General features: G+C 37.3%; 3 protein-coding genes and 1 long non-coding RNA gene across 8 annotated transcripts; 2 read left to right on the top strand and 2 right to left on the bottom strand.

Moving 5' to 3' along the window:
* Positions 1 to 7: 7 nt before the first annotated feature.
* Positions 8 to 2419, bottom strand: LOC103834624 (serine/threonine-protein kinase STY13). Its single transcript, XM_033276478.1, has 3 exons — positions 2133 to 2419; positions 747 to 1738; positions 8 to 672 (listed from the first exon to the last, which is right to left on the bottom strand). The coding sequence occupies exons 2-3, from the start codon at positions 1634 to 1636 to the stop codon at positions 333 to 335; spliced, it is 1230 nt and encodes a 409-aa protein (XP_033132369.1). The 5' UTR covers positions 1637 to 1738; positions 2133 to 2419; the 3' UTR covers positions 8 to 332.
* A 387-nt stretch (positions 2420 to 2806) lies between these two features.
* LOC103834623 (trihelix transcription factor ASR3) lies at positions 2807 to 4922 on the bottom strand. 4 transcript variants are annotated; one of them, XM_033276480.1, is made up of 4 exons: positions 4269 to 4422; positions 3677 to 4162; positions 3278 to 3456; positions 2807 to 3235 (listed from the first exon to the last, which is right to left on the bottom strand). In XM_033276480.1, exons 1-4 carry the CDS (start codon positions 4309 to 4311, stop codon positions 2981 to 2983), a joined length of 963 nt encoding a protein of 320 aa, XP_033132371.1. In that variant the 5' UTR covers positions 4312 to 4422; the 3' UTR covers positions 2807 to 2980. The 4 variants fall into 4 exon arrangements, with proteins under 4 accessions (XP_033132371.1, XP_009108938.2, XP_018508968.2 ...); XM_009110690.3 differs by lacking the exon at positions 4269 to 4422 and adding an exon at positions 4436 to 4922 and having other exon boundaries at positions 2807 to 3456; XM_018653452.2 differs by lacking the exon at positions 4269 to 4422 and adding an exon at positions 4437 to 4922 and having other exon boundaries at positions 2807 to 3456; positions 3677 to 4165.
* A 281-nt stretch (positions 4923 to 5203) lies between these two features.
* LOC103834622 (gamma-glutamylcyclotransferase 2-2) lies at positions 5204 to 7471 on the top strand. 2 transcript variants are annotated; one of them, XM_009110689.2, is made up of 9 exons: positions 5204 to 5460; positions 5930 to 6056; positions 6147 to 6223; positions 6296 to 6352; positions 6436 to 6492; positions 6578 to 6618; positions 6696 to 6767; positions 6866 to 6945; positions 7068 to 7471. In XM_009110689.2, the coding sequence occupies exons 2-9, from the start codon at positions 5948 to 5950 to the stop codon at positions 7244 to 7246; spliced, it is 672 nt and encodes a 223-aa protein (XP_009108937.2). In that variant the 5' UTR covers positions 5204 to 5460; positions 5930 to 5947; the 3' UTR covers positions 7247 to 7471. The 2 variants fall into 2 exon arrangements, with proteins under 2 accessions (XP_009108937.2, XP_009108936.2); XM_009110688.3 differs by having other exon boundaries at positions 5219 to 5500.
* A 4955-nt stretch (positions 7472 to 12426) lies between these two features.
* LOC103834620 lies at positions 12427 to 15192 on the top strand. Its single transcript, XR_626526.2, has 2 exons — positions 12427 to 14447; positions 14523 to 15192. It is a non-coding gene; the product is annotated as an uncharacterized LOC103834620 (long non-coding RNA).
* Positions 15193 to 21611: the final 6419 nt, after the last annotated feature.

The raw sequence follows: 21611 nt of genomic DNA, 5'->3' as shown, positions 1-21611 counted from the left end.
ACACGAATTTAGAAAAGGAAGAAAATAAATGCGTCATCATCTGATTCATTACATACACATCAAGTGCTCCTCTGTCACAGTAAAGAAGCATGAATTCAAGGAAAACTAAACCAAACACTTCAGACAGGTCACAAGTACATAAAATCTAGAACATTCGGTAGTCTAAAATGGTTGGGTTACTTCTCCTATCATATGGGAAAAGAGATACAAATATGTTATTACATATTTGATACACACACAAACTCACATATATCTAAAACCTCTTCTTGCTTCCTTTCTGTTTTCTTCCTCCTTTTATGTCTTCTCTTCTTTATTATTCTTGACACAACAGATTAGTCGATTGTCATTGGTTGCGTCATGCAACATCTGAAACGGGCTTTTCTCACAGTCGTCATTACCTCTGTTTCAGCTCCCTCAAGAAGATTGACAATCTCTGCAAAACAAGGACGGACTTCAGGGTTCGCATCCCAGCAACGTGTCATGATCTCCCCAAGCACAGGTAGACAATCCGCTGGGACCGTTGGACGCACTCCTCGGTTCACCACAGCAAATGCAGCTTGAACTGCCGTCATGTTCTGGAACGGTAACAGACCCGTTATCAACTCCCACAGCACGATTCCAAAACTATAGACGTCCACTTTTTGAGTGTAGGGTCTATGCTGGATCATCTCTCTGCATCAATCCACAGACAAGACTTTAGTTTTAAGGTTATAAAGGACAAGACAAGAGAAACTATTCAAACTTACGGAGCCATCCATCTGTAAGTCCCGGTCTCTGGTGTCATCCCTTCAGTTTGAACTTCGATTCTTGCCACTCCAAAGTCAGCAATCTTGATGGACCGATCAGCTGATATGAGGAGGTTATCCGACTTCAAATCCCTGTGAATAAAGTTGCGCTCATGGACGTAAGCCATCCCTCTAGCGACATCCAACGCCTGCTTAACAGCCAGCTTCAAAGGCACAGCTCGGTTCTGTCTCTTAGTCAAAAACTGTCTGACAGAGCCTCCTTTCGCGTATTCAGTCACGATGCACCACACCATCGGTTTAACGCATGCGCCGATAAACCTAACGATGTTGGGGTGCTTCAAAAACGCAAGCATAGAAACCTCCTGCTGAAACTGCTGTTCCAGGGCTTGCGCCTTCTCAGGGCTGTTCTCTGGCCTCTCGAGTAGCTTAATCGCTACGTCCTCTCCTTTGTAAGTCCCTCTGTATAACTTACCAAACGCACCTTGCGCAAAGGCAGGACCCATGTGGAGTTTCCTCAAATCTATAGTCCACTCTTCATAGTTAGCCAGTCCTCCGGTTGGATGGTTACTATCCATCAACGCTTGTGCCAAGGCATCACCGTTAAGTGCATGTGTGACTCTCCCTGGGCGAAACACGCTTTGTCCAACGGAGAGAGAGTAAGGATGACGCATAGGCTTCAAACCGGGATGGCCAATGAGGGCATCACTAGAGCCAACGCTACTGTTATCCACAGACATAGACACAGAGCCCCCGGCGTTACTTGTCTGCATACTGTCGGTGGACATGTTAGTACCTTCTTCGCCGAGCTTTTGGTAAAAGTCTTGCGTAAAGGCATCGTAATTGTGGTGATTGCCAGGAGCGAGCATATCGAACTTAGGTCCCTCAAGCATCCTTTCTTATCTCGTGTTACGTGGTACTGGTATGTATGAGGGAGGTCTGACCCCAACCAAGTCACATGTAGCGATCTCTTTCAATCACTCCAACATGCACCTAAAGCAAAAAAGAAAGACAATTTAGAGTTGTGTCTCGGTAACAAAAGAAATGGTTAATCCATGCGTCATCTAGGTAGAAATGTTTCCTCTAAGAGCGAAGCAAGAAGGTAGAAGAAATGAAAGTTTATGTTGTGCACAACCTGTAGAGAAGCTAAGGATCCTCTAGACACATCTACATACATAAAAGAATGAAACTTTTTCGTGAAAGAAGCTAAACCCAGATCCTTGATTCTAAAGGGTACTCAAAGTTTGTATCTTTACAGTTGAAATCCAAATTTCAATTGGAAGAAAACACAAATGAGGTCTAGAAAGAAGTTTAATTTCTCCACAAACAAGACACAGATCCGATGATTCCATGAACGGGGTAGGCTAGAAGAAGAGAACATGGTTTACCTTAGAGCTGGAAGGCATGAAAGAAACACGGAATCTCTTGACTTGTGGTACTTGGGTAAGTACAAAGATCAACAGAGAAAAAAAGGGTGATCGATCGAGAGAGAGTAATCAAAAGCTCCCCAAAATTGCAATTAGTTCCGATGAGTTTGAGAGCTCAGAAACCTAAAGAAGGAGGAGGAGGAGATGAGTCGAGTCTCAGTAGTCGTCGCTTCCCATTTACTTTTCCCACACTCCGATTTTCCCTTTTATTGATTTTATTTTATTTAATGTTGGGTCCGTCTTTTGCTGGCAAATTCGTTTCTTTCTTTATTTATTAGGACAGCTCTCGAAGCAACACACTCTCTCTCCTAGTGAAAACTGTTTCACACGCGCGTAAGTAGCTTTAAAGCTACGAGCAGCTGCAAGTCTTTTCATGCTCATGTTTGTCTTCTACTTTATTCACCTTTAGTATAACTTTGATTTCTTATACTTCTACAACTGCTTGAGGATTGTCCTTTTCATGTGGATAAACTTTGTACTTGCCAGAACATTTAACCAGGTGAGCACTTAAACTCTTGTCTGGCCCAAAAAAAAAAAAAGAGTGAGACTGTATAGAATGAGGAAGAGGAAGGCCATGTAATCTCTAATCCACAACGATCTTGATTAGCCATATAGGTCCATTGACTTTGAGTCTTAATTTCAGAACATCAACAAATCTTCATCTTTACTAAAATTACAAAAATCTTTTAACTTTTTAATTTTTGAAAAAATACATATACACACATACAGCTAGTCTCTTACGAAACACTACACAACTAGATAACTCCAAACATTTACAACTGAAAGTTTATCAGCTTGGAAAATCATCACTCAGATTTCTTGTGGAACTTCACGGAGTCTATCAAGTGTATTAACAATCTCACTCAGACAAGCGATGAGCTCGTCTCCTTGCTGTTTCACAAACTTTAACTTGTCCTCAATGCCAACATCATCCTCTGTTTCACTTCCCTTTGCTAGATTTCTCCCGACTATTGCATGTATCATGTCAGCTTTCTCACCTAGCTTTGCTTCCAACGCTTTAATCTCTTCTTCTATGCTCATCGTTTCTTCCTCTTCTTCTTCTTCTTCTTCTTCTTCTTCTTCTTCTTCTTCTTCTTCTTCTTCTACATCAGTGGAAATTTCTACCACCGGCTTCTTCTTCACTTCCATGGTTTTATTCTTCTGATGGGTTGCTTTTGCACGTTGCTCTTGAATGTTTTTCCTCCGTCGCTCCTCTTCTGTCTTTCTCTTATGTGGCGGGTTCTCCTTCATGACGACCATAGTTCGCTGTCTTGACCTTTTTGATCCTGCAAAAGCTCATTTTCACAACCAAATGTTTCAAGGGCTTAACAATAAACACAGTAGTGCACTACAGAGCATTATGGTTTCATGGGAACCACAACAGAACACAATGTTATACAGCAGGATGCCTAATAAACTATACCAACAATATTCATCATTTTGGATCTCAAAGTGTTGTTCTTTGGTTAAGGAACCAAAGAAGAGAAGAGCTATTAACGTGTGTACCTAACTCAGCAGTGACATCAACAACGTCAAAGTCTTCTTGAGCTTCCGGGTCACTATCAGAATCAGGTTCACTCCCATCTTTGTTCTCTTGGATCATCACAACCGCATTGATGGCTTGAAAAACCTCGTTATCTACATTCCCGGGGAGATTCAGTTTCCTCCTCTTCTCAACACTCAGTGACCAATAAGAATGGACCCTGCCTCGTTCCTGAGACTCCCACTTCATGATCTGGCTGTAATCAGAGACCAACGAATCCCATTTCCTCCTGCACTGGTTAAAATTTCTGTGTACATCCAAAGCGTTACAGTTGTCTGAGATCATTGTCCATTTCTGGAAGCTGGATAAAGCGTTGGAGCAGTCTGATTCAACGGCAGCGATCTCGTTGACGAGGATCAGACAGTCTTTGAGAGTCCAGTCCGGAGCAACTTGGGACCGTGTCCTCCGTGAACCAGAAGAAGTGCCTTCCTCCATCTTAGTGTAAGTCACTGCAGTTTAATTAACGAACACATTATAACATAACTCTTAACCATATTGTTAATTAACAAAATTAACAACTCTAACGTGTCTTTGCATGTGTGTTTAAGCATATACATGGGATGTGTATGTATACTAGATCGGAACTCAAATGAATCATAAGCAATGAGATTCATGATTTTTGAACTCTTTCGATTCAAATGGTAAAGATTTTAGATTCGCCAAAAACGAAATTCGACATTGTAGAAAGTAGCGATCAGGAATTGAATAGAGAAGAGCATTACCAGAGACAGAGATCCTCTGGTCGGAACGACACAGTCCAAAGCCAGCAGCGAGTCACTGTGATCCGACGATGACATTGAGATAGTGAGTAGTAAGAGATATGTTTTAGTGAAGCCCAAGCCCAAGCCCATTTTATGGAAAAGCTATTAGTAGTTCTGTTATTCCCTTTTTAGTGGGTTTTGACCACAGGCCCAAACCAGTTTTTAGTGGTTTTTATTACTAATTTGAGCGCTAGATAAACTGGTGGAAACATTATACGTGTATGTCACTATCAGTGACGTTGGTAGAACAATTGTCATGGGAAAAGTTTAATAAGTTAGTAGTCTTTGTTACTATCAGTGACACTTGGTAATGTATGTACCTGCGTTTGTGTAACAAATACATTCTGACTCTTGTGTTTCGTGTTGTTGATTGTGTTTTTGTTTGCCTCAAAGATCAACAATATTTTTATATATATTTAAAACTGAAAAATACACTTTTTATCTTTCGAATTGACAATAAGGATTTTTCTCTGAAAATGTGTTAAATTTAGAAATTGCTTTCTAAATGTATATCTATTCGTTTAGAAATAATTAAAAAAAATGTGTTAGGAAAATATATGCTTTATATATTTTTGGAAATACATTTAAATTAGAAAAATATAATAAGATCCCTTTGTTTTGAGAAGAGAGAGATATTTGGAAAAAGGGCCAGAAACAAGCGTCTTAAACGGCCCGTCACGTGACGAATGGAGCGAGGAAGAGACAAACAAATTAGGAACAACATGCGTGACACGAACATGCGCTTCGAGTCTCTCTATAAATGCTCTTCTTCCTCCACATCGCCTCCTCCTCCTCCTAAAAAGCAGAGAGAGAGAGAGAGACTCAGAGAAACGAGCTGAGTGTTTATCAGCTCCAATAGGAACCAAAACGCTGTCGTTCTCTCGACCAATCTCTGCATTCTCTCCCCTCCCACGAGTTTCTCAGCTTTTCTCGCGTTGTAATCTAATCCAATCACGAGCGGAGATTGAGCTTTTTCGTGTTCGACGGTAAAGTTTTGAACTTTTCTCATCCCGCATTTCGGTTTAGGTAAGCTTCTATTGCATCTTCAGGACACCGTTTGTTTTCTATCTTGTAATCCGAGGAAATGTTCTTACTGTTTGATTTATTATCATTGCACATAAATAAATAAAATTAACCCCTTTTTGTCTAGAATATGGTAGCTTTTGTTTTTGTTCCAAAAGTTCGGTGATTTGGGGTGAGTCTTAACCTTGTTTACGCTGTCCTAAAGACAACCCTACAGTTGTGTTTATCTGTTGACATTTAATGCTGAAGTAACAATTGGGAACCCTGGTCCACTCGTGATTTGTTTTGTTTGTATATTGCACATGTGTTCTTTTGGCTCTTTCCTTGTCTTTACCTGTTTAGTACCTTTCTCTCCAGCGACCTATTCTCCGCAAAACCATGACTTGTCTCTTAATCTTAGAGTTTTTTTTTTTTGTTTTGGTGTGTTTACAGCATTTATAACTGCAGAAGATGGTGATGTGGGTCTTTGGCTATGGCTCTCTTGTGTGGAACCCAGGGTTTCACTACGATGAGAAAGTGTTGGGTTTCATCAAGGGTTATAAACGTGTCTTTGATCTTGGTAAGGCATTGTTCCTTTTGCTTTTTTTGATTGATTTATATCGTCTTCCCAGCTATTGATGGTTCTTTTGTGTTTGATGTGATTGGCTAGCTTGCATTGATCACAGAGGTACACCAGAACACCCTGCAAGGACTTGCACACTTGAGATAGATGAAGAAGCCATTTGCGTAAGTATAAATTCTAAAATGTATAATATGATTACTCTTTTTCTTACTAACAATCCAATACTTTGTTGACAGTGGGGTACTGCATTCTGTGTCCGTGGAGGACCAGAAGAAGAACGTTTGGCTATGGAGGTATGTCTCTGCATCTATAAACTAGATTGCTTGATGTTTCATGTTCATCCCGCCTTTGTGTTGATTATTTTCTTAATGCACAGTACTTGGAACGTAGAGAGTGTGAATATGATCTAAAGACATGTGTAGACTTTTACAAGGTGAGTCCCAATTATATTTGTACAAACATCTTTTCTCTTTTACTTATGTAACTGACCTCAAAAGTTTATCTTCTCAAATTTACAGGAAGATGATCCCCTGAATCCAGCTGTAACCGGAGTGATGGTGTAAGTTGTTTTCTATGACACTGTGTCTTTAGTCTGTGTTGTGAATTGTTATTGATGCGGTTTTTTACCATCTTCAGATTCACTTCTACTCCAGACAAGGTCTCCAACAAGTATTACCTTGGACCTGCGCCATTAGAAGACATGGCAAGGTAAACACACAGCCTCTCCATACCAACTTCTTATGTTCTTTCTGTTTTTATATGTCAGATTCTTGTCCTCACACTTGCTTGTTTTTTTTAATGCAAAGACAAATTGCGACAGCCAATGGACCATGTGGTAACAACAGAGATTATCTCTTCCTGCTAGAGAAGGCAATGCACGACATCGGTTAGTTCAAACCTCCCTTTTTCCACAACGTGATTTGGAAAATTTGAAGTCTTTACGTTGATGATCACTCTTTAAAACCAACAGAGACATTGTTGCTAATTTCTGTTGGTGTTTTCATGCAGGGCATGAGGAGGAGTATGTTATAGAGCTGGCGAATGAGGTGAGGAAAGTTCTTGCAGAGAAGGTATCACCGGTGAAGGAATCAAGAGCGAGCCCTGTGGCAAAGAAGTCCAAGAGCAATGTCCCCACGGCTCATCAGATACTTCCTCATCAACCTGAAGCTGTTGCCACTACTTTATAGCTCTCGGACTTTGTCTTTTAATTGGCTTTAGAGACTAGTGATTTGTGAAAGCAGATCCTTTTGCTTCTATTTTAACACACTTGGTTTTCTTTTGAGTAGAGAAGTTTAATCTTTGTTCGTTTGGAAATCTGTTGTCTTCTTTTGTTATCCTAACGAGTACTGGTTATGTTATCTGTCTAGCTCTGCAAGCACCTTTTGAAGAAAATAAAATATGTTGGAAGTAAATTTAATAAACTTAATACTAGTTAGTACTTGTGAAAGATTTCAAGAACCAACACTTCTGTTATAGTTGTATAACTAACAAAACTGAGATGTTCTTGCATTATCGTACAAAATTTAGTTTAGAGGTTTGTGTTTCTTGTTGTGCGTCAAGGATGTGTAATCCTTTATGAATGAATGAATATATACCATAGGCCTGGATTTTGACCCGAACCAAACTAATAGTTTTAGTTTTCGGTTCAAGTTTGGTTATAAAATCTATCTATACTAATAAAATGGAGCTTTTGAGGTTCCATAGAACGTCCACATCAACGAAAAAAATTAGAATACGTAAATATATAATTAAATATACATTTAAAAAAATAAAAATAATAAGTAAATATACAATATAAAAATAGAAATATTACATTAAACAATAATAAGTAAATATACAATATAAGAAAAATAAATAAAAAGTAAATATACAATATAAAAAATAGAAATATTAAATTAAACATCTATCATAATTTATCATCTCATATAAAAGCAAGAAAATTAGAATACGTAAATATATAATTAAAAAAAGAACATAGGGTGTCCACATCAACGGAAAAAAATTATTCTAAAAAATGACACATGACATTAACAAAAAAATAAAAATAAATATACATATAAAAAAAATAAAAAATAAAAATAATAAGTAAATATACAATATAAAAATAGAAATATTACATTAAACAATAATAAGTAAGTATACAATATAAAGAAAATAAATAAAAAGTAAATATACAATATAAGAAATAGAAATATTACATTAAACATCTATCTAAAAAATCTATTATAAAATAAATAATAAGTAAATATAAAATATAAGTAAAAGAAAAACAGTTAGATAAGTAACTATACAATAAAATAAATAAATATACAATATAAGAAACGGAACAACTACATTAAACATCTATTTGAAAAATGTAGAGTTTTACATTTTTATTACTTCCAAATATTTTTATAAGTAAATAAACAATATAAAAAATAAGCATACAATATAAGAAATATAAATTTTATATGAAACATCTATTATAATATTATCATTTGATATAAAAGCACGAAAGTTAGAATAAGTAAATATACAATATAAGAAAAATAAACAATAGGTAAAACACAATTAATAAATGAAAAAACTAAATTAAACATCTCTCTCAAAAAATGTATAGTAAAATAAATAATAAGTAAATATACAATATAATAAATAGAAATATTATGTTAAACATCTATAGTAATATTAGAATAAGTAAATATACTATATAAACAAAATAAAAACAAATCTGAGAAACATACAGTAAAATAAATTATAAATAAATATACAATATAAGAAATAAAAATATCACATTAAACATTTATAAATAATATTATCATTTGATATAAAAGTAAAAAAATAGAATAAGTAAATATACAATATAAGAAAAATAAAAATAGGTAAAATACAATTAAGAAATGCAAAAACTACATTAAACATCTATCTGAAAATTGTATTGCTTTAAATTTTTATTATTTAAAAATACAATAAGTAAATATAATATATAAGAAATAAAAACATTACATTAAATATATATCGTAATATTATCATTGATATAAAAGCAAGAAATTTAGAATAAGTAAATATAAAAAATAAGAAAAGATAAACAGTAAGTAAATATACAATATAAAACATGGAAAAACTAAATTAAACATTTATCTGAAAAATATATAGTTAAATGGATAATGTATATCTAAATAAATAATAAACAAATATACAATATAAGAAATATAAATATTACATTAAACATCTATTGTAATATTATCATTTGATATAAAAGCAAGAAAATTAGAATAAATAAATATACAATATTGAAAAATTCGCTAGAATAGCTATTTTTAAGTTTTTGTTACAAAATAGCTATAAATGAGAAAAATGACCAAAATAAGTCTTATTAAAGAGTAAAATATATTTATACCCTATGGTTAACTAACATAAACTTATGGTTTAGAGTTAAGGGGTGGAGTTTTGAGGATAGGGTTTCAAATTTTTAAAAATAAAAATAAAAAAAAATTAAAATTTTCAAAACAAAAGGGGCTATTTTGGTCATTTTCCTTATTGAATGTTATTTTGTGACAAAAAATTAAAAAATCTTTTTGAGAGAATTGCTCTAGAATATAAGAAAAAATAAATAATAAGTAAATATATAACATGAGAAAGAAAAAACTATATCAAACATCTATTAGAAAAATATATAGTTTTCTATTTTTTCTAATTTTTTCTAAGAAAATATGTGTTTACACAAGCATACAATTTATAATTTGTTGTTGTTCAGAATACAACATTAAAAAAAAAAACAAATATGGTTAACATTTAAAAATAAAAATAGTTCTGCGAATATTATAATGCCACAGTTACTCTCTTCTCTTAAGGACACGTGTCCATTGTTGTGGACCCCAAAAATTTGTGCTACTTTCCTGTTTTGTGTTTTAGCGATTTATAAATGGGATTCATTGACTAACTTTTATGTTTTAACTAGGTGACCGGTCCGCATCCTGTGCGGGCATAAGAACATGACCGGCCTGCACCCTGTGTTCTCTCTCGGCCCGCACCTCATGAAAAGGAACACAGTAACGTCAGTATGAAGAGGCAGATATTGTGTGTATGTATAATTGCAACGTCACAAAATATTTTGTGTGTTTACGAAGATACTTTCATTCAAAAAATAGAATAAAGAGTGTATAGTTTTAGAAGTAACAGATTTTTTATTATCACTAATTAGAATTATATTGTATATGTGTCATAATTCTTTATTTTAGGTGAATAATATTATTTTTCCATAAATAATAAACAAACATTTATGTAGACATATTAAAAAAAGTATAATAAAAATCGAAATATTATCCATAAATAATATAAATTATGAAGTACATTTCTCGATAAAGAAAACAAATTCAATTAGAAACCTGCAAAAAATTATATCTACCAAGCTCTTCTGCCTGCATGCAGATGAAGCAAACATCAATAAGTTAAACAATTCTTCCATATTTTAAAAACATATATATATATATAACAATGACAAATTAAATGGTAAAGTATGTAAATATATGTTTTCTACCAGCGTGAGTTAGAACACCGCCGTATTTAAGAATCATAAGGGCCTCTACAAGTCTTTATTCTTCGCCTTCAAAGATTCTCTGCTGTGAGAAAATGACCTCATGAATTAAATAAAAAATGCATAATGCTAGCTTACTTATAAGATAGTATATTCAACAAAAAAAATGATATAAGATAGTATTACTAAATGATACTATGTAATACTTTCCCGGACAATATTCAAAGAACCTCTACAAAAACTGCTTTAACTTGGCGAAGCTTCTCAGCATGTTCAATCAAGGTTTTCTGGATCACCATCACTCTCACGACCTGATCTACATATAAAAAAAGGAAGACCATATTGTCATTACCAGTATTCAACACATGGAAAAGATAGACCAGACATGCTTTTTGGAGACAAGACACAAAGAGTTGACTTCAGGGTTCTAAAGATGAGAAGCTTTTGTGTCTAAACACATTTTTCTTACCACACAAGCAGCATTGTCGTAATATCTTAATAATATGAGAGGAGAGATTTGTGAATAATACTTTAAAGAATGAAAAGAGAATGTTTGTATTTTAAGACCTTGGGTGTCTCCTATATATATACAGTCGATTTATTCTCATATTAATGATTTTAATATTTTGCACAATAAATAATTAAATCGTTTATAGAAAAATATTAAATGTGTATTGTCAAAAAATGATTTGCATATGATATGATTTTAACTTGCGCAAGTAATCCATATTAGAAAGGTAAGTTATTAAAAACAAACAACCTAATTAGAAACATTAAAATATTTTGTAAGCAATATAATAAATATGATATCAACATGCGCAAGTTTACCGTTTGAATAATAAGGAAAGTTTTTAATATTTGTCTTAATTCTAAATCTTGCCCAAGGATAAACTAAATCGATAAAATTTAATGATTTCAACTTGCGCAAGAAATCTATATTGTGAATAAGTGATTTGCATATTTAATGATTTCAACTTGCGCAAGTAATGTATATTAGAAAGATAAGTTATTAAAAACAAATTTTGTCAATAAGTTATTTGCATATTTAATGATTTCAACTTGCGCAAGTAATCCATATTAGAAAGGTAAGTTATTAAAAACAAACAACGTAATTAGTAGGGGTGGGCACTTTACCTGATATCCGAAGTAGCACCCGAACCCGATCCAAAAAACCCGAACTGAAATCCGAACCGAAGTTGCAAAATACCCGAACGGGTATTGAATAAGGAGAGATTGGATACCCGAACCCGAACGGATAATATCCAAACCCGAATGGATATCCGAAGATAACCGAACATATGTATAATTAACCTTATATTTCTAGTTTATATCTTTTATTTTATATAAAATATTTATATTGATACTACACATACTTTAAGTTCATATGATATACATACAATTACGAAAAAAATGATTTGCTTCTCACTTAAAATGCATGTCAAGTTTTTTATTTAAAAAATTAACAAAAAGTTACATCCGAAATTAAAAAAAATAACTAAATTAATGCCTTTTTAGTTTTAAAATGTTATGTCCAAATCTATTAACTATTCAATGTATTAAAAATAAAAAATTAGTTAACTGAAAGTTATGTTTTTAAATATAAGAAACTTGAGAAATGAAAATTTTAATTTTGTTTTTCAAAATCTAAATATCCGAACCAGATCCGAAATAACCGAATCCGAATTAAAAATACCCGAACCCGACCCGAAGTACAGAAATACCCGAACGGGTTCTACACCTCTATACCGAAATACCCGAACGGGTACCCAAGGCTAAACTAAATCGATAATTATTATCCCCTAGCTATATATGGGTTTAACGAAATCGACAATAGTTTTGGGCTTGTCTACATAAGCGATTGATTAAAATAAATGAAAAAGAAAAAATAAAAAAAAACAGCCAATAGAATTATAACGTTTTTCCTCAGAAGCTCTATATGAGTGCCACCTCAGCAGAAATCACTAAAGTGACTTCTCTTTTAATGTATAGGAGGATTTGTACAAAACCCATGACCCAATAAAGTTAAGAGGATTCATCGTCACATCCTCATCATCTCTTCTTCTTCTTCATTGTCTTGTCCGTTTAATAAAAGTTGCGTTCGACATCTGCGTCTGAGATTTGTTCATAAGTTGATTAAAGGGCTGTTCGTTTGGTTGCCACAGGTACCGGCGGCAGCGGCAGCGTTAACATTCTGCGTCAACTCTTGTTCGTTTTGTTGACGCAGGAAGCTGCGTCCGAACGCTGCGTCCTGCGGCTGACGCCAATAAAACCTACGGTAGCGATATAGTATGCAGTAGCGTCAGTGGCAGCAGCGGCATCAGCAACAGCGTTAGCGGCATCGTCAGCGTCTGCGAAACAAACAACAACTGTTCTCATTGACGCTGCCGCTGACGCCGAAAACGGCGGCAACCAACCGAACAGGACTTAAATGAAATGAAAACAAAAGACGCAGCGTCAAAAAAACGAAGCTTTCCGGTGTTGCTGCTGACGTCAAAAAAAATAGCGACCATTGTTCCTCATTTCTCTCTCCTCTCTGCTACTGAAATCAGAAACGCGGGCGTCACCTGTTCTTCTCTCTTTCTCTTTGGATACCCTTTTTTTCTTCTAAATTTTGATCTGTAGTCGCTGCGGCAGCGTTCGTTTAAGAGGATTCATCGTCACATCCTCATCATCTCTTCTTCTTCTTCAATGTAGATTTGGGGTTTGAATCGGTTCAGTCTCTGAATAACAGAAAGTAACCTTTGGTTTCCATGAAGCAGTGAATCTTCTTATCAGTACATCTCCCCATATTAACTCAGGCGATCATTAATGCTTCGGAATCGTTACACTTTAGCTATTTCTTCATCATGTTAAACACTGAAACCCTTCATCTCAGATACAGCTCCCAACTCCGAACAAGAAGCTAATGCTATTCGCTCTCCAACTCGCGATCCCCACCGGAATCAGAACCCTAGGATTTATCTGAGCCACGGTGGTGCTTCTCCGCGGGTTTGCAATCACTCTCAACGGTTCCGATTTCTAGGACATCACCGTCAAAGGCGCCAGAATCTTCAACATAAGCCATGAGTTCGAGTGGCAGCACCAAGCCACGATGGACCATTGCCTGCGTCGGGATCAGCAGCTTCCGCGCTCTCGGATCAAACTCAGCCTCGCTTCTCAGATGTCCACGAATTCGATCGACGGTGACAAGAGACTGCAAAGCGGCCACGTGGAAGAACTCAGACGTGCCTCTACGCGAGATGGTTCTTCATCTCCAGCACAGTGAAACGCCTCCTCTACTGGCTCCAGCTTCTCTCCGCAACGGCTTGTGTTGCTATTAAGTAGTCTTACAAGCTCGAGGCACAACTACGGAGACGTTCAGAAAGGAGATACGGATAAGAGAAACAGACAATCGGCTCTCAACATATTCTACTCGCTTGCCTATAGGGAATGGCGAATCAGCGTTTGTGACTAGAGGGTGTGAGTTTGGTGTTACTATCTATGAAGATGTTTTTGTATGATTCTTACTCCAAGTGTGTTAATGAGAGTATCTTTAATGGTTTGAAGATGGATATTGTGAGCTTTGGTATGAAGCTCTTTGGATCAAACTCTTCTGATGAGCAGCTTATCGGAGTTTAGGATTCTTAGATAGTTTGCAGTCAACGAACAGTCCTTGGAGGAGACACTTTAGAAGATCAGAGTCAACTTCTTTGTTGTTGAAAGGGTTTACAAATCAGAATGTTGCTAACTTTACAGAGAAGTGATAACATGGTTGCTAACTTTTTTTGTTGTTACTCTTGTTCTAGTTACACAAACCAACCTTGTCCTTGCCTTCTTGTGGATCCACGTTGGTATTGCTTCGTCTTCATGTAAGACCATAACACAGCGAACTGGTAAGTCTTCTGACAGAACCTCCAAAAGTTGAGCTGGCTCTGTGACTAGCTCATGAAAATATTCTGTCTTCCCAGAAACTTCTCTGTACGATCTTGCCAATGAAACGCCCATATATATATATAGCAAAAACCTTCTGCAGCCTGGAATGGGGTGTGATGCGCAACATAGGTAACTCTGTCCTTGACCTGTTCTAGCACCACTAGAACCATGTAAACGAGCGCACATTTTCTGTAGAATTCTTTCAGTATCTTTTTTTCTTGGCTTTCCATTCCATAGACTTGCAGTACCATAAGCTTATTATACCCAAGGAGCAAAGAAGAGTCTAGTGATTCGTTGTGGTGTGTCTAAGATTAGGTTCCAAGGGGAGGACATGTACCAGCTTGCTTCAAACTCTCAAAGAATCTGTAACTAACCTGACCCGACTGAAAGTAGCCATTTTGGCCACGGAGAATAACTTGTCCTGTAATATTCAGTGGCTGCTCATCATTATGCCTTGAAAGGAGGGATCTGATCTTTGATAGGATCTGCGCACAAAAAGAAAGCACTTTGAGATCTGTTAGATGGTTTTCTAATAGTTTTCTTTAGCACACTTTTGGCGTTAAAATAAATTACGTTCTTACTCTTTTAGAATGGCATTCCATTTTATTATTTCACTACTTGTATTCTGTGTTTGTACTGTATGTTTTCTAGGCATACATGGAACGTTTTTTCATCTATGGAGAGAACATTATGACCCTTGTTTAATTAATTAGAAGAAAGCGAGGATATACCTCCAAAGATTGCTTTCACCAATTCATTAGCTGCTCGTGCTACTGAAGAAACTTCACATGAACCAAAACACTTCCGAAGGTTTGCTTCTTCAAGTCAACTGTTCCTCCTTCAAAGATTTAAGATTTAGATTCAAATTTTACATGAAACGATACATATTTTCATTCAATTCTTAACTATATAAGACGAAAAAGGAAAGGAAAAAAGAAAAGAAAAGCCATACATATTAGACACAACATGAAAGGGAAAAGGATTTAAATAAAAATCTGAATCTATGAGTTCATGGCCATATATGTGTTATCGGCCTAAAAATATCTTTGGGGTAAATTTCTTTGGTCGGGGGTTGTGGATATCATCACGACAAGTAGGACATGAAGGCTTGTGGCCCAGCCACGTGAGAATACAATCCCTGTGAAAATTGTAATCGCAGCAGCGCAACTTGGTGATGATACTCCTAGGACCAAAATCTTGTAGGCAGATTGGACAATCTGGTTCGGTTGGTATTTTACGACCTTCAGAATTGTAATCATTCACATCAATACAGTTATTGATATATGTTTGTTTGACTGCTCCAACTTGAGCTTCAACCATGAAACCACTTCTTTTGCCCTCCGTAATGGCGTCTTTGCAGATTTGAGGAAGGATGAACGGTTGAATCCAGGTGGGTATAATTGTCTTAGACAAGGCCTTAGCAACATAACCTCTGCAAATTTCTTCACCAGCAAGAAAACAAGGTGGGATCTCCAATCCAATAACCGGTGAAGCTATGGTTCTGTGTTTTAACAGATTTTCGCGAAGAAAGCTACCATCCCTCACAAAACGCAGTTCAACTTCTCGGACCCGTATCGAGAATGATACTGCAGTATTGGAATCAACGGCACGCGTCTTCGATTCATAGTTTACAGTCTGCTTCGTTGAGATGATACCGTCCAGGTCCATGATTGTTATTACCAAAGCGTTGCTAATCTCTTTTCTTAATTTGTTTCTCTCTGTTGTGTTCCTCTGATTAGAGATCGATTGCTAAATATTTATAGAGAAGCAAGGGTTCGTCAAAAAGGAAATATGTTTAGAAAAAAGGAAAAAATTGCGTTTTCTAAGAGAAAAAAAAAAGGAAAAGATTAACAAATAAAACAAAGGAAGGTACTTTCACCTCACAAACGGTTGAATTAAATCACAAACGGTTTTAATTTATATTTTAGTAGGCTTTTGAGTATAGATTAGTTACCGTGGGATGGTACAGTCATCAGGCTGCCATTCCCACAGAAGATAATCAGTTTCTGGTCTTCCGTTTTTCATTCAAGAGAATTGACGGTCGATGTATGGACATGACTCATCAGTGTAGAGTGGCTCAGCTGAGCTATTGTAATTTGTAAACCCATTTCCCGGCTGCAACATTACACTCTTCTGGATCGAATTCAAACCTATCGTCCACCACATCCATATTTTCTGACCTCTCTTCTCGACCATTTTCCTCTCGACCGTTCTCCTCTCGACCATTCTCCTCTCGTACTTTCTCCTCTTGAACTATATCCTCTGTCCATCACGTAAAAACAGAAAAAAAATTATGTGATTACTTGCACCGCAAGAGAAGAAAAACAAAACCAGAGTTTGAGGTTCGGGTATCCCGTATCCGTATGTTCTTACTAGGTTTAGAGCTAAGGTCTTTCCTAGGACAAGACTTTAACTTGAGGACATTATAAGACAAAGTGGAAGAGGACATCAAGCTGATTCTTTCGGTGTATAAGAGAACGGAGAACATAAAACCGCATATAACAAGAACGATGATGGATAGAGGAATCTTGGCTCCTCTACTAGGAACCAAGAAGCTCATAGTGGCAAATCCGTTAATTTTTCTGTGGGATACGTGTCGGGTTAGGAAATTAAAGAGAGAGTGTTTGGTTTATAACAAGCTAATATAAACTCTGTTTCTGTATATTCATCTCAAGGTTACAACGATAGTATTTATACAAGACGTAAGATCCTTAAAGATAGGAGATAACTACGAATGTATGTTTATCTAAAATATATGTCTATCCTTATCTAATACTCCCCCTCAAGGTGGTGAGTGAAGATCTTGAACTCCCATCTTGTCCAGTAAGTAATGTAGTTGCTGACGTCCAAGCGACTTAGTCAATAGATCAGCCAACTGTTCCATCGTGCCAACATGATGCGCTGCAATAATCCCAGCTGTAATGTAGTCTCGAACGAAATGACAGTCCACCTCTACATGTTTAGTTCGTTCATAAAAGACCGGGTTTGTTGCTATATGGATAGCTGCTTTACTATCACAATGAAAAGGTATCGGGAACCGCTGTTTAATCCCCAAAGAATCCATGACACCGATCATCCACTTTAGTTCACTGCAAGTCATCGCCATAGCCCTATATTCAGCTTCTGCGGAGGACCGCGAGACCGTTGGTTGTTTCTTTGTCTTCCACGAAACGAGGGAATTACCCATCATGACAATGTAACCAGTAAGTGATTTCCGAGTAAGTGGACATGCCGCCCAGTCCGAGTCACTGTAGGCAGATAGTGATAAATCACTCGAAGCACTTAGCAATATTCCCTGGCCTGGAAGACCCTTTAAATATCGTACCAAACGAACAGCTGCGTCCCAATGTTTTTGTCGTGGCTTCTGAAGAAATTGAGCAAGAATATGCACTGGGTAGTTTAGTTCCGGCCGTGTGATAGCAAGATAGACAAGCCTTCCAACCAGTCTTCTATACTGTGCTGGTTCTGTATAAAACGGTCCATTATCACGCCCAAGATTGTGATACTGCTCCATTGGTGTGTCGACCGGCTTTGAACCCAGAAGTCCACATTCAGACACAATATCAAGAGCATACTTACGTTGTGACAAGTATATACCCGCTTTACTTCGTAGAACCTCAATGCCTAAGAAATAACGAAGCTCTCCCAAGTCTTTCATATGAAAAGAGCGATGCAGATGTTCTTTAAACTTGGTGATAAGCTCAGAATTATTTCCACCAATAATCAAATCATCAACATAGACCAACACAAATAGTGTAGTATTGTTTCGATTTAGAGTAAACAGAGAGTAGTCTAGACGATTCTGTTTGAAGCCAAATGCAAGTAGAGCTTTAGTCAATCGTGCAAACCAACACCTAGGAGCCTGCTTAAGGCCATAGAGTGCCTTATTCAGCTTACAGACTTGATTCGGTTTAGAGGAGGCAAAGCCAGGAGGTAATTTCATGTAAACTTCTTCTTCTAGTTCACCATGGAGAAATGCATTATGTACATCCATCTGATGTAGTTCCCAGTCACGAGCAGCAGAGATGCCAAGTAAGGTGCGCACTGTATTCATCTTGACAACAGGTGCAAAGGTCTCATTGTAGTCAACACCCTCCTCTTGTTTGTTTCCACATGCTACCAAACGTGCCTTATAGCGTTCAACTGTTCCGTCCGCATTGAACTTGATTTTAAATATCCATTTACATCCAATGGCCTGTTTTCCCGGAGGTAGATCAGTGACTGTCCACGTACCGCTACGTTCCAGCGCATCTATCTCACCAGTTGCTGCGTTTCTCCACTTTTTATCTTTCATTGCTTCCTTGAATGAAGTTGGTTCAAGCTGAGCTTCAACTTTAAGAAGAAACGCCTGAACATGTGGAGCAAGACGATCAAACGATACATAATTCTCCAAGGGATAGGCACACTTACCTGAAGACGATGATGGTGGATGTGATGGGTGAGGAGCAGTCGCGGGGTTTTCATTTACTTGAGCTGTATATGTAACATACGGACCTAAGCGAACAGACTGTGTCTTAGTCCTGTGACCTCTGCCCAGTGGTTCTGATGTTGACTGCTCGTTTGTAGTAGTCTCTTCTGTATTACTTGCTCCCCCTTGATCATTATCACCAACTGTCGGCTCAGTAGTCTGACTGGTTTTATTGGTTACAGATGGCTCACTGGTACTCGTCTGAGGGGAATTCAAAGCTCCCCCTGTCTCCGATACTACAGTAGGAGAGACAGGATCAAAATCATCATCATAAGTCGCCGGATGTGGCGTAGGGACCGGTACATGCTCTATAGTTTCAGACATTGAATTGGTAAGAGCAAATGGGAATATTTCTTCATGGAAGATTACATCTCTTGAATCAAAAATGCGTTCTGTTTCGAGATCACAGACCGTCCATCCTTTCTTTCCCATGGGGTAGCCAAGAAATACGCATCTAGTACTTCTTTCATCGAACTTGTCTTGTCCACGCTTTATTCGACGAGCATAACACAAAGTTCCAAATACTCTAAGGTTGTCATAAGAGGGTGCTTTGCCATAGAGCATCTCATACGGCGTCTTATTATGTAACAGCCGTGATGGTGTTCTGTTAATCAGATAGGTCGCCGTTAGTATGCTTTCTCCCCAAAAACGCCTTGGTACATGTCCTTGGAAGAGAAGTGCGCGAGCAACGTTCAGTATGTGTCTATGTTTTCTTTCCACTCGTGCATTCTGTTGCGGGGTCTCAACACATGAAGTCTGGTGAAGAATACCTTGAGATGCAAAGTAGCCTTTAAGAGTTATAAACTCAGACCCATTGTCACTGCGAACCATCTTTATTTTCTTGTTGAATTGACGATCAACATAGGCACAAAACGTTTTAAAAGCTTGTGGTGCTTCCTTCTTTTCTAATAAGAGTATTGTCCATACGGCTCGAGAGAAATCGTCCACAATGGTTAAAAAATAACGAGCTCCAGTTGTGGATGGTTCATGATATGGTCCCCATAAATCACAGTGAATCAAGGCAAAACACTCATCAACTTTATTAATGCTAACTGGAAAAACATCTCGAGTTTGTTTAGCTCGATGACAAGTACCACAAGAACTCTCTAAAACACCAATATTTTTGGTAAAACCAGCTGAAGATGACAAAACTGAAAGAACAGCAGAAGATGGATGACCCATGCGTGCGTGCCACAAATCTCGTGTCTGGAAAGCTTCCACGTGATTTGCTTGAACAGAAACGGTACCCATATACTTGAAAACCCCATTATGCTCTTCACCCGCACCAATCAAAGTCTTCGAGGCGAGGTCCTGTATCACACAAAACTTTTTAGTAAATAGGATGAATCCAGCAATATCTTGGAGCAGTTGAGATATAGATATGAGAGTTGCAGAGAGATGAGGAGCATAGAAGACACGTCTCAATATGAGACGACCACCAAGATTCAACTGTCCTTGTCGTGTGGCCCAAGTTATACTACCATTAGGCATTGTAATAGGAACTGGTGCGATTGTGACAACATCACTGAGTAGATTAATTTCTCCAGTCATATGGTGTGAGGCACCCGAGTCAATGATGATATCATATCTACTGTCTTTTCCAAAGAAAACAAGTTTATCTTTCTTACCAAGCTTTTCACTAGTGGTCGATTTTTGTGAATTCACAAACTGAGTTAAGGTTGCCCATTGTTCCGGTGTGAAGTTTGGAAAGCCTTGACCCTGAGCTTCAGATGTTGTGTCAGCCTGAGTATTGTATGCACGGAACCCAGATCCACGACCACCACGTCCTCTGCCTCGTTGAGAATCTCCTCCTCGTCCTCTTCCTCCTTTGTCTGTGCCTCGACCTGCTCCTGGTTTTGCGTTGTTCTCACCCCACCATTCTGGATATCCAATAACTTGAAAGCATTGATTTACTTCATGTCCTTGCTTCCCACAGTGAGAACAAACTGAATTGTTTCTTGCAAACCGAGCAGCTGCAGCCTGAGCATTGGTAATGATCTGTTGAGACTGTTGCAATGAGGTAGGTTGTGTTACCGCGGATAAACCTATTGCAGGTGACTTATCCTCATGCCGCATAACATTCAAGTGTCTCTCTTCCTGAATTATTTGCGAGTAAACCGACTCAAGATTGAGTTCAGCTTGTCTACTCAACAGATTCGAGCGTGTTGTACCAAACCGTGAATTATCCAACCCCATAAGGAATTGATGCACACGTATTTTTTCTTCTTTCTTCTCATACTTCATCACAGCTTCACACTCAGGATTTCCACAACAACACGAGAAACCCTTGTCAAAATCAGCGAGATCATCCCACATGACTTTCAGTTTGCCAAAATAAACTTCTACTGCATCACCATTCTGTTTGCAGGATGCAATCTCAGAATGCAGTTGATGTATTCTTGTATCATCAGTCATAGAAAACCTCCGTTGAAGGCTTCCCCACATAATCTTTGCGCTGTCAACCAGAGATATTGACGGTCGCAGTTTTGATTCCACACTGCTGTAAATCCAGCCAATGATCATGGCGATCACCATATCCCACTTCTCTTCTTCTTCTGGTTTGTTCACCGGCCTTGTAAGAGTTCCATCAACAAACCCTATTTTTCGTTTGCTTTTCAACGAATTGAGCATTAGCTTTGCCCATCTTTCATAGTTT

This window comes from Brassica rapa, chromosome A08, assembly GCF_000309985.2.
Source record: "Brassica rapa cultivar Chiifu-401-42 chromosome A08, CAAS_Brap_v3.01, whole genome shotgun sequence".
In the NCBI taxonomy this organism is placed as follows: domain Eukaryota; kingdom Viridiplantae; phylum Streptophyta; class Magnoliopsida; order Brassicales; family Brassicaceae; genus Brassica; species Brassica rapa.
This window is presented reverse-complemented; position numbering and strand designations above follow the sequence as displayed.